The 13,004-nt window shown below is 47.0% G+C and overlaps 1 protein-coding gene across 3 annotated transcripts in view; it reads left to right on the forward strand.

Annotated features, from left to right (window-relative positions):
* Positions 1 to 1,802, forward strand: part of GJB1 (gap junction protein, beta 1, 32kDa) — a 2,318-nt gene extending 516 nt beyond the window's left edge. For 2 of the 3 annotated variants that reach the window (XM_012733909.1, XM_012733910.1), the window contains exon 2: positions 84 to 1,802. In XM_012733909.1, coding sequence (XP_012589363.1) covers positions 100 to 951 — 852 coding nt within the window. In that variant the 5' untranslated portion in view covers positions 84 to 99 and the 3' untranslated portion in view covers positions 952 to 1,802. The remainder of the gene's footprint in view (positions 1 to 83) is intronic. The other variant, XM_004694473.1, reaches the window with a different exon arrangement.
* Positions 1,803 to 13,004: the final 11,202 nt, after the last annotated feature.

A 13,004-nucleotide genomic window follows, 5' to 3' on the forward strand; every position in this document is an offset into this window, starting at 1 on the left:
GGGGGGGTTGAAAGGCAGTGTTATGGTGCTTGGCTCTCTGCCCCAGCTTCCTGACAGCTTGCTTTGTGCCTCCTGTTTTGCAGGTGTGAATGAGGCAGGATGAACTGGACAGGTCTGTACACCTTGCTCAGTGGCGTAAACCGGCATTCTACTGCCATTGGACGGGTCTGGCTCTCAGTCATCTTCATCTTCAGAATCATGGTGCTGGTGGTGGCTGCTGAGAGTGTGTGGGGGGATGAGAAGTCTTCCTTCATCTGCAACACCCTCCAGCCAGGCTGCAACAGCGTCTGCTATGACCACTTTTTCCCCATTTCCCATGTGCGCCTGTGGTCTCTGCAGCTCATCTTGGTTTCCACCCCAGCTCTCCTCGTGGCCATGCATGTGGCTCACCAGCAGCACATAGAAAAGAAAATGCTGCGACTTGAAGGCCACGTGGACCCTCTCCAACTGGAGGAGGTGAAGAGGCACAAGGTCCACATCTCAGGGAGACTGTGGTGGACCTATGTCATCAGTGTGGTCTTTCGGCTGCTGTTCGAGGCCGTCTTCATGTACGTCTTTTATCTTTTGTACCCTGGCTACGCCATGGTGCGGCTGGTCAAGTGCGAGGCCTACCCTTGCCCCAACACAGTGGACTGCTTCGTGTCCCGCCCCACCGAGAAAACCGTCTTCACAGTCTTTATGCTGGCCACCTCCGGCATCTGCATCATCCTCAACGTGGCGGAGGTGGTGTACCTCATCATCCGGGCCTGTGCCCGCCGAGCCCAGCGCCGCTCCAATCCGCCCTCCCGCAAGGGTTCGGGCTTTGGCCACCGCCTCTCACCTGAATACAAGCAGAATGAGATCAACAAGCTGCTGAGCGAGCAGGATGGCTCCCTGAAGGACATACTGCGTCGCAGCCCTGGCTCCGGGGCCGGGCTGGCTGAGAAGAGTGACCGTTGCTCAGCCTGCTGATGCCACCTACCAGGCAACCCTCCCTCCCTCCCCCAGCCCTGCCCTGAGCCTGCCCCTCCTCCTGCCCTGCTGGTTGCACAGGCCTCTGCCTGCTAGGAGTTACTCTGACCAAACCTTCCTTCTAGCCCTGCTTCCCTTCCTCCCAGGGCTCTGCCTCAGGGGTTGAAGGGGTGCTAGGCTAGAGGCCACCCACACCAGCGCTCAAGGTTGTTGGGGGTGTGGGCAGCCCTTGTTCCCTGTACCCTCTCCTCTCCTCTCCTCCTTCTCCCAGGGACCACTGGGGACAAGAGAGGGGCTGTTCAGACAGCATCTCCAACTATAAAACTAATGTTAACCCCATGTTGTCAGATACCCTGTTTCTGGTGTCACATCGGGGGATGGATGTGGGCAAGTGGAGTCATGGGAGGGTGCTGTGGACTTGTGGGTGGAAAGGGGAGGGTGTCTGATCCAGAAAGGGAGGAATCGAGTTTACCCAAGAGTTTACCCAAAACAAGGGAAGGGAGGATCTGTGTGGGGTGGGGGAGTTAGGGAGGGAGCAGCAGGCAGATAAATTGGAGTGGGGTGGGTCAGGGCTGCCTTTGCCTCTAGTCCCCAAGGCCTCTCACTGCCTGGAATGTTACACATTAAACAGGATTTTACAGTAAAGGAGGAGATGGCTTGTGTGTTTGTCAAGTTCTTTCTCCTGCAACCTCTGACCTCCTCCTGGAGGAGATGGCCTTCGCTTTTTGCTGATCAAGAAAAGACTGGGCAAAAGAAATAGCAATCTGAGTAGCCAAAGCTGCAAATGAGGAACTGCTGCCTTCCGGGGCAGCTTTTCTCACCTGTTGTTTCCTTTGTGGGGTTTTGGATTGGGGGATCCCTCCCTTTTTAAATAATATATTGACTGTCATCTAATTCATAGATCCACTTCTGATTTTGTTTTTTTCAAGGATACAGTTTATTGAGCTTTTGGTAAGCATGTGTGCACTTTTCTAAACATGGCTACAATGTATTATAGAACACTGACATTACCTCAGAAAGTTACCTTGGATCCCTTACCTCTGCTATTACAGAGATCAAAGAGTGTCCACTTGCTCTGCAGAAAGAGGAAAGGATAGAGATATTTGGCAGCTCCCAGAGGGCAGCACACATTTCCTTGGCAAGGGCCCCCTCCTCGGTCCTACTGGGTGAAGTACTCCCCTTCCTTGAAATTTGGCATGCATTGAAACTGCTGCCCAAAAACAGCAGTTCAGGATTGCAAATACCTCTGACCTCCCTTTTCTCCAGATGTAGCCCCTAATCCTATCTTCCTGTCTGGTTTCCTTCCCTCATGAATCAATGCTTTCCCCCAGCCCCCAGACCTGTCTCCAGCACAGATCAAACATTTCATAGTGGCAGTTTCCTCGCCAGCTTCACAGCAGGTAGACTGATGGCCTCCTATCAGCTATGGGGGGCGGGGCGGAGGGGGAGTAAACTCCAGGATTGGAAACTGACAAAGCTGTCACTTATTAGCATTCCTTTCCCCAAGCCTCCTTTTCCTCTTGAGTAAACCAGGGCTGGCCCTAGCACACCTCCCTGCTCCTTTACCAATCCACTACTGGGATACCTCAGCCTTCCTCAGCATCATTGGGGGTTCCCCAACACAGAGTCACCTTCCCTGCCAACAATCCTCAGAGCAAAACTTTCCCCCCACACAGCCACAGCAAGTTTCTCTCCTCAGCTTTCCTACCTGGTCAAATAAAAAGTATTCCATGCTTTCCCAGAGCATGCTGATTCCTCATGGGGAGCAGATCAGGACAAAAAAAAAGAGAAAGGCATAATCTCATCATAATTGTCCTCTAGAAACAACCTTTGCTTTCCAGAAAAGTGTTTTTCCTTCCCACAAAAAGCATGGAAGTTTCCCTCATTCAAGGAAGGTTTTTCCGTTAGGAGAAAAAAAGGAGAGAGCAAGTATTTCTCCTCATCCCCCATTCAGCAATCCCTTAGAGAACTTCCCCTCCTCTCAAAAGAGACTCCTTTCCTGCAAGAAATTTTCTTCCTCTTTAGAAACATAACTCATCACAATCTATCAGAGGAGCGGTCCTCACCCGCTGATGGTGAGAGATACTCCTTTTCTTATTTGAAGTCCATCCCCCACCAACAACAAATACAGCCCATCTTCTCCCTGACCCTTTTAAAGGGCCATCCAGAGAAAGATCTTTTTAAAATTCCACCCTGTAAATTGGTGGTGGGAATTTTACAGGGACTATACCTAGAGAAGAGAAAGCATACATTGTACAAAAATGAAGAATGATATAAAATACATATAAATAAAATAAAAGTTCACCCTGCCTCTACAATGGTACCCTGTACCCTGCTCACTTGGAGAGATGCTAAATTCATCATCACCTCAGAAGTCTAGTTTGTATTCTCAAGATTCTACCAATTCTCCTTGGAAGGAGTTTCCAACTCCAAGCCAAAAGTTTTCTTCTCCAGGGGACACTGGTGGTGTAAAGCCAAAGACTTGTTTCAGGTGGTGCCCCCTGGAGGGGTTTGCTGGTGAGAATAGCCTGAAGGGAAATGTTTAAAAGTCTTGCATTTTGGGGTGAGGTGACAAATAAGAAATACAAGTGACTGCAGAAAGGGGCACAGATATTCATTCAGTCTTTGGGATTCAAGGTTTTGGGTGCATTGGCTTTTGGGATCAGTGGATTCTGGTCCCCTCCCCACTGATCTTGTAGAAGACTGTTGCGGGCCTCTGAGTGTGGAGACTCATAGCAGTCAACCTTGGAGAGGAAAAGTTCAGAGGATTTGCAATTAGTTGAGCGACTGAAACTGTTCCCAGTTTTGCTGCAGTTACAGCCTGGCACCTCACTGAGCTGCATGAGTGTGGCCATTTATTGTAGGGTCATTCAGCCATTGCAGCAGCTTTTTTGTGTTACTTGTCTGATGCTGCATGGGGGCATCCCTGAAGCTCCTGGAGTGTCTCCTTTTGCATCTTCTGTTGTTTTTCTGAGTTGGAACCTGGCCTAGAGTCTGGTGGCTGCTTGCTCCAGGTTGGCAGAGGCAGGAAGATACTATCTTGGACACCTGGCCTATTGTTTGAGAGATCAGCTCTGCATGCTCAGTGGTGGGAAGACGCCATTTTAGCTGTTTTTTGATTAGGACTGAAAATCACTGGACACTGCTTCAGATGAGGTAAAGGTCATTTTTTACCTCAGTAACTTTGTTTTTCCCTGGTTTGTTAAATAAATCCCATTGTTGCTGTTCTCTGAGCCTGAGTAGTCTTGCAATTGTGTGTGCTGGTGGAGAACTCAGACAGTGACCAGTAAACTCGTTGGGCAGTATCCCTGGCCAGTTTGGTGCCTCTTGCTGCCCTGTATGTATCAGTGGAACAATGATGCTACCAGACTAGTTATTAAATCCAAAGGGAGGACAGTTGTACTGGTGGCCTGTAAACCAGGTGGGAACAGGCCAAAGGAAACTTGAAAGGAGTTAATGTAACAGTGTTGAGTGAGGTGGATGTCTGACTATCCTCAGGACTGATTTCTTTATTCCAGTCTCTGTTGCAAGAACATAAGGAAGAAACAGTAAACACTCAATGTACTGAGTGACCGGGGTTGCCAAGAGTGCACTGAAATTAGGAGTCCTGGTTCTCTGGTTATCAGCTCTATCCCTTTGGACACATTCTCACCCTCTCAGTGTCTCAGTTTCTTCATCTGTAAATAAAAGGTTGGTAGTAACCTCTCTGCCTATTTTAAAGAGCTTTGGTGTGACTCAGAGAGTTTCGGTGTGACTCAAACAAGGTATTTCCAAAATCCTGTCATATATAAAGTCAGGTATCATATCATAAGCCCCAAGACTATGACCTTAAGGCATGCTAGAACTCCCAATGGGCCAGAAAGGAGTGAGGCTGTTCTACTAGGAAGGAAGTAGTACAAAGAACTCGGTGGTAATAGGTTTGATCATCCCAGGGAATGGACAGCAGTTCAAACAGCAATGTAAGAGATGTTGTGAACTTCTCTTGAGCATGATACATTTAAAGTTAGTACTTAAGGGGTCTGATTGGGGGAGTGGCCTAAAAGGCTTAGTCTCAGGAGATTCCTGTACACTGTCTATCATGGTATCGGCACTTTTATGGCTATTTATGGGTTTTTTTTTAGAGGCCTAGATACTAGAAGCTGGGGACAAAGGGACAGAGTTAGCTCCTGGATGAAGGGACTACATGAACGAAGAGAGTAGTTGAGGTCCCAGGCAGTTGAATTGGGGTTTCAAAGCAGGCTGTAGTATCCATAGAGAATTGGCATGGCAACCGTGAACTAATTCAGATGCCCAATCAGATAGCCTGCGTGCACTCAGTGGTGACTAGAGGGGAATGCTTGCTCCACTTACTGATTCCACAGTACTGAAGTGCCAGACCTAACCTATGGTGGGGCAAGGGCTAGAAAGCCCACAAAGCTGGGCTCCCTTTTCATTCTTGGAATAGGCCAAGCTGGACCTGCTGGGCCAGGTGGGGAAAGGATTGGAGCATTCCAGGGATAGAGAATAAAACAGACAGAAAACACACAGGATGTGATGTTGATTTCAGAGCCCCGCAAATCTGCTGTAGAGGACTCAAGGAGTGGAATTGTCAGAGGGGGAATGGGAAAGATAAACTATGACTAGCCTTGGATGGGCCTTGTATGCCACTATGAGGAGTTAAGGCTGTTCCGTCACTGTGAGTGGTGAAAACTAGTGAAGATATTGCACAGGGCTGTGCCACCTTCAGATCTGTGGTTTCAAAAGCTTGCTTTGACAGTTGCAGGGAGAATGGATTGGGGATGGGAAAAGATGAGAGGCAGAATGACCAGCTACAGAGCTGTTGCAATAGCCCAAATGGGATCTGTAAGGCCAGGACACAGAAAGAAGGAACAAGCAACATGAAGGGCTATGTCTTGCAACCATCCCAGGCCTGGTAGTTTCCCTGTCAGTTCTTGCAGATTCTGCAGTCCTCTAAGACACAGGCAGGCAGACAGGGACAGAGCAGGAGAGACTCCAATACAGATTACAGAACGGCAACTCCCCTGCCTCGCCATCTTACACTGTTAAGTGACCTTAGTCACACAACTGATACTCTGTTGCAAATGCAAGGCCCATCTGCTGTTTACCAGATGTCTGAATGGTGGAAAACATAGCACTTCAAGATATATGGGTTGTCTGTTGTGTGGAAGGCAAAAAATAGGCTGATTTACTCATTTTCCTCACAGACTTTTTGACTGTATTATCTGCAGCAGGACTTGTTTGAGGGGAGGAGCAATAGAGAAGCCAAAGACAATTTGTAGGTTTCCCTCCCCTTCCTTCAAGGCAGACTCCTAACCATTTAAGAATCAGATCAGATGTTATACCCTATGTGAATTCTTCCTCTCTCTTCTCCTTCTAGCCCCCAAACCCCTGAAAGAGAAAGTTTTCCTCATTCTGAATTCCCACAGTACATTGCAGTGTGTGTGAATTAGAGTGCTTATCACACTGTGCAATGACTTGCATAAACTTAACACACAGTAGGTGCTTAGTCTATCAAGTTAAGGGTAATCAGAAGGAGTATACAGACTCATGGGAAGGTTCAGTCTTGAAAAAGTAGTTGTTCAATGTGACAAGAGCTGAGAATTTATGAGATTGGGGGGTTGGAGTGCATAGTAGGAGATGAGACTAGCAAAGCAGGTTAGAACCAGTTTGTGAAGGGTCTCAGATAATGTGCATATAAGTTTGCCTAGGAGTTTGGACTCAGCAATCACATGTAGGAAAGTTTCTGACCTAACGTTAGGCAGCTGCTAGACTCACAAGCAAGCCTGTATTCATTATTACAGAGACAGTGCAACTTGAGAAGATCCAGGCCAACACAGAACTTTGCACAAGTAGATGCATGAAGGTTTTTTTTTTTTTTTTAAAGTTTTTTTTATTCATACAGAACTGGGGTACAGGCCAGGCCAGAGATGCAGAGGGTGAAAGGATTCACCAGAGACAGAGTGGGGAGCAGAACAGGCAAATCAACGAAGTACACTGCTGAGGGGAGCAGTGGGTGGGTCAGGAGAGGCCTGCCGCGCCATGTAGTCACCTCCGGGGCAGGCGGGAATGGAACTCATGCGGAAGTGGCTTTAGATTCTCAGTGCTGTGCTTTAACCCGCTGTGCCACTAGGGAGGGCCAGATGCATGAAGGTTTTGCTGAACTATTGAGAAGAGGGAAGTGTGATGTGACAGTGGACTTCAAGGACAAAGGGTAATTTACACAGAATGGTCACCAACCTCTCTCACTTCAACTGAAGCCTGTCTGAGAAGTCAGGATAGCACAGTGATTAAGAACATGACCCAGGCCCTCCGTGGGTTAAAGCAACTGGTTATGTTACAGGACAACCCAATGTAAACTGGGTTGCCTGTCTGTGGGTCCTCACCCATGTGCTTAAAATTCAATTGTACTGCAGGCACACACAAAAAAAGGTCAATAATGGGTTTATTTACAAAGGGGAAAGGAAAAGGTACAACCCAGGGAAAGAGAGAGAGATACAAGTTAACAGCAAGATACAAGATACATGCTACCAGCTCCGCTGACTTGGAACTCCAATAACACACTGAAAGCTCATCAAGAACCAAGAGACCAGCCACCAGCCCCTTGGTCCAGAGAGAGAGTACGTCTAACATGGCTCCCTTATATATCCCCAAAAGTCCCAGAATGCCTGCTTAGCTCTGCCTTTGGGTCCTCTCAGTCTTCCCCTTGGTATTGCTGGGAGTTGTAGTTTACTGGAGTATGGGATGGAGTCCTCAAAACTCTGTAGAGTTCCTTCAGGATGTTCTTTCCCAGTTAAAGCACAGCAGTATGAAGTTCTCCAGCCACTGTAGCACGAGTTTGATACTAGGCCAGAGAGGTGACCCACATGGTGTGGCAGGCCTCTCCTGTCTCACCAGTTGCTGCTCTCAGCAGTGTATTTCAGTAGATCTGCCTGTTCTGCTCCCCACTCTGTCTCTGGTGAAATCTCTCACCCCTTGTGCCTCTGGCCTGTACCCTAGTTCTTATATGCATAAATAAATCTTTTTTAAAAAAAAAAGAACATGACTCTCTCCCCATCTATATGACTTTAGGCAAGTTACTTGGCCACACTGTGCCTCAGTTTTCTCATCTGTAAAATAGAGATATGGACAGAACTGGCCCTCCCTGGTGATGCAGCGGGTTAAAGCATGGCTGCTTAGGTACAAGTTCGATCCCTGCCCCGGAGGTTATCCACATGGCACAATAGACTTTCCCTCTCTCTCCAGCTTGTTCCCCTTGTTACAGGGCAGGGAGAGAGGGGGACCACTGAACACCCAAACCTGCCTGCTCTAAATAGGTTCTGCCTTCTGCCACATCAAGATAAGACATAATAGCTTTAATGGAAAGGAACTTTAATACAATTAGTGTGCAATACAGAAAATACAAAAATATATTTTAAATCAAACACCCAAAGTTACCCATCCCCTCATTGATAAAAGTCAACCCAAAAGGGATTGGCCCAAAGCAAGGTCTGAAAGCCCGCCACAGGCCTAAAGCACCTTCTGGCCGGGACCCATGAAAAAGGGTCAGAAATGGCCAAACAAATCTGGGAGGAAAAGAGCAAAATCAGAATCAAGATAAACACTGCCATAGTGAACCTCCCCATGGGTCTCTCACCCATGTCTGTTTCAACCAGTCCAGGGCCAAGAAACAAGCACTGTTTCTTCACATGTCTATGCTCCATGGGACTTCCTCAGTCTCCTTCTGGCTCTCCATCCTGCTTCCTTCTACAGATTCCTTCTCTTCTCTGCTCAGCTCCACCCTCCTTCTGGGTGGGGCAGGGAACCTGGAACTTCCTGTTTTCCTGGGACCACCCTGTTACACCCTCAGCAGTGTCAGTCTGCCTGCTCTGCTCCCCACTTTACTCTGGTGAATCCTCTCACTGCCCCCCCCACCTCTGGCCTGTACCCCAGGTCTGTATGCATAAATAAATAAATCTTAGAAAAAAAAGAACAGAACCTATGTCACTGGGCCATAGTGAGAATTAAGTGTGTCAGTTACATATAAAACACTTAGAATAGTGCTTAGCCAGGGCCCTCCCTGGTGGTACAACAGGTTAAAGTGCAGCACTATGCAGCTATCACCAGCCACTGCACACAAGCTCAATCCCTGCCCAAGGAGCTGACCCACATGGCGCAGCAGACCTCTCCTGTCCCTTCTGCTGCTCCTCTCAGCAGTGTACTTCATTGTTCTGCCTGTTCTGCTCCCCACTCTGTCTCTGGTGAATCTTCTCACCCCCTGTACCTCTGGCCTGTACCCCCGTTCTTTATGCATAGACACACTTAATATTAAAAAAATATTTTAAAAATCAGCCAAGACTAAATTCTACACAAGTGTGTGCTGTTATTACTTCATCTATCTCTGCCATGCTCCAGCGGCACACTAACTCTGTCACCATCAAGTTACACTTCTGTCTCACCCAATTAACGTGTGCTCTTGAATGTGCAGTGTGTCATACTTAAGCAAGAAAGTCTGTATGTTTGCATGTATATGTCGTGATACATGCAACCATTTGTGTAAATGTGTAAGGATGGCTGTGAGGGGAGTAACTTCGTTCTGTGTATAATGGAAAACATTCAGCGTTTCCACTGTAATCTAGTCTGAACCTTTACTATCAGATTTAGAAATAACTTCAGTGGATGAGAGGAAAGGAGACTGTGTTTATGGAGCATCTAGTATGGACCAGATTTGGTGCTATATTAGGCCCTTCCGTACATAATCTCGATAGGGCAAGGTAGCTATTACTACCCCCATACTGACAGATGAGGATCCAAAGGAGGCACAGCTTAGAACTACCAAGCCAGAATTAAAATTCAGGACAATCCTAACTTAAAATCTGTGCCGTTTCCTCTATACCAAAGTACCTACCCCTTGCTGCCTTAGGAAGTATTTTTACAATATCGGGGTCAGGAGAATTCAAGATATGGTAAGATCCCAAAATCTGCTGGGAAATAAATACAAAATATGTTTTGGATAGCCCTAAGTTTAAGTGAGAGAAATGCAAAGTTTAAGAGGGGATTGCCTTTTGGTCAGTCAGGGAAACAGTCTGGAGCGGGTGGAGGAGAGTGGTTCTCCAGATCTCTGCCTGGAGCAGAATCCAGAAAATGCCCATCCCCAGGGAGATAGGGAGCCAGGGAGCCAGGGAGCCAGGCAATGTGAGGAGTGCTGGGAAGACAGGGAGCATAGGTATTCAGAACCCCTACGCTCAAACCCTTAAATCAAGAGAAGCTTTTGCAACTTTCCCCATTTTTCTCCCTTACCTTTAGGGATCTCCAGCACAGGCCTGGTCTTTTGGTTGTCTCCTCTTGCCCCAGTCTCCTCTCTAGCTTCCTTCAAGGGACATTCTTTCATTCCACCTTTACAGATAAACCTCAGAAGGCAGACACCTTGGATATGCCAACTCTATCTCATTCATATTGAAATGTAATCAGTTGACCTACAATGTCTAGTAATTCTGCTTTCCAAAGCTTTCTAAATCTTTCTCAAGTCCCTTTATCAGCATTTCAGTTGTGCTGCCTTCCTTCAGGCCTTGCAATTATCTCCTCACTGATATTACGGACAGTCAAAGCTAACAGATATTAAGCATTTGCTGTGTGTGCTGGGCACTGGAACAAACAGCATCTCCTTAACCTCATCGTTCACTGAGCCCCCCCCCCCCCATTTTATGAATAAAGAATCCAAAGTCTACATAGGTTAACTAAAGTGCCCAGGAAAGAAGGTGCTGAGTTGGGGGACTAGAACTTATGTCTGCTGGATATCCACGGCAGAGCATGCCAAAGCACAAAGACATTTCCGCACCATACTGTCTCCCTGAAGCAGGCCCCCTGGGTTTCTTTGGCCCCAGCCCTCCTCTACCTCACCCAGACATGCAGAAATCATCTTAAATCATGAAGCGTAGCCTGCTGATTCTTTGTGAAAATCCTTGAATGGCTTCCACTGCTTCAAGAATAAAGTCTGACAGTTCCTGCTGGAAAAGTTGTAGGCAAACTGAGACAGTTGGTCACCCTAGCAGGGCAGCGTGGCTTGGCATTCGATGCCTTTTCCAACCCTTCTCTATTTTTCCAGCAGTACCCCCCCCCCATCACTCCTGATCCATTTTACTGAGCTCTCCCCACCGGCTCTGCAGCCCTACCTCCTTCTCAAGGTACTCTGTTCTCCAAAAGCCCCAATCCTTTGTGCACACTGATCCTCCACTTTTGCCTGACAAACTGCCCGCTCGCTCTTCACACAAACCTAGCTCCCAGGTCACATCTGTGGTCTTTCTGAATTTTCTGAGAGAAAGGGAGTAACATTACACTCTGCCCACATCACTAAATTGATTTCTGCGTCTTCCCCACAGTCACGACTAGGGTGAGGCAGTTCAGCACCTAAGTGACAAAATTTCAGGAGGCACCTGCTCTGTGGCTGCACAAATGCCAGCCCTGAACTTGCAGGACCCTGACAGCAAGTGTCTGCTTGCATCTCACACCCTAGTTGCCTTGACTATCCTGGCTCTTATCCCAGCCCTGGTCCTCTCTGACTAAGGGGCTTCTTAATAACAGACTCCAAGTTCTCACTCATCTTTGCATCCCTACCAACTAGCACAGAGTAGAAATCTACTTGAACAAAGGACATCAGAGTCATCTCTATTGCTACAGGGCATGGAGATAAGAGAACCAGTGGCTCTGGGCTCAGCAGTGCTGAGAATGAGAGAAGAGGAAGGAAAATATAATAGGCTTCATCTTGGCCTAGGATATGAGGAAGGTTTTCATCAGGTGGCCCAACCTGTAGCATCTGACAAATCTGGGGGCTTCTCCTATCTCTCGGACTGTTTCTGTCAATTTTTTCATTGGCTAACTGGAGATATTCTCAAGGCACTATTTCTTATTATCTTCTCTCCTCACTCTATTTTTCCCCTGAGTGATCTTGTCTACTCCCAGAACTTCAGCTAGGAGCTCTTTACAAATGACTTTTAAATTGACACCTCATGCATTATGCTAAGTGAAACAAGTCAGACAGAAAGATAGCACTTGTAGGACGAATATTAAAAAACTGGACTCATGGAAAACAGCTAGGAGAATGGTGGTTACCAGGGGCTGTGTGAACTTGGGAGCTATTGGTCTAACGGAGCAAACTTCCAGCTGTAAAATGAATACATTATGAGGATCCAATGTATCACATGGTGACTCTAGTCAGCAATACCACATTTTATACCTGGAAGCTGCTAAGAGAGTACATCTTAAATGCTTTCACCACAACAAAGAAAAGTAAGTATGAAAGTATGGAGGTGTTACCTAATGCTCTGGTAGTAATCATTTTGCAATATAAGTGTATCAAACCAACACCTTATACAATCCTTAGACTTGGTATGGTCTAAGCTCACACTTGGATATGCCAGTTGTATATCTCATTAAAGGTGAAAAAAGTAGATATTGCTCTTTTAAGTCTCAGACCCATATTTCCACCCACCTAGTGTATATGGTAACAACTAACAGTGATATTGTTCTTTCAGACTCACTTTTGCATCTTACCTTTGCAAGACTTCTGTGAAAAAGTCAGGGCAGAATATAAATGCATTTTTCAGGTGACACTCAAAAAGGTAGGCTTGTCCAAGTTTTAGTGTCAGAGCCCTATAATTAGAAACTCAAATTTGGGGGTTCTTTCTGTAAGCCATGTTGCTTGGCCCACATCTTGTGTGTTTCAGTGGAGTCTCCATGGATGATCAAAACCATAATCTACTACCAATCTCCCCATAGCACGCCACCTCCCCACCAAAACAAACAACAAAAAGTATCTTGGCGTCACACTCTCCCAATCATGCTGGAGTCTTACCTCTCCTCCAGGTTCGACGGGCTTCACCTTCTAAGTGTCTGGGACTTACTTGGAATCCATCCTTTTTTCCTTTTCCATTCCCACAGCCTCCACTGATGTCCATAGTCACGTTCCTTTTACTGATCACCTGGCCTTCTGAATTGCCCCCCTCACCTTCATCTTCCATATTGTTCTAGGGATTGTCCCCCTGAAGAAACAGATCTGATCCTGTCATTCCTAAATTGGA

This window comes from Condylura cristata, unplaced genomic scaffold, assembly GCF_000260355.1.
Source record: "Condylura cristata isolate star-nosed mole 26May11 unplaced genomic scaffold, ConCri1.0 scaffold00043, whole genome shotgun sequence".
Lineage (NCBI taxonomy): Eukaryota > Metazoa > Chordata > Mammalia > Eulipotyphla > Talpidae > Condylura > Condylura cristata.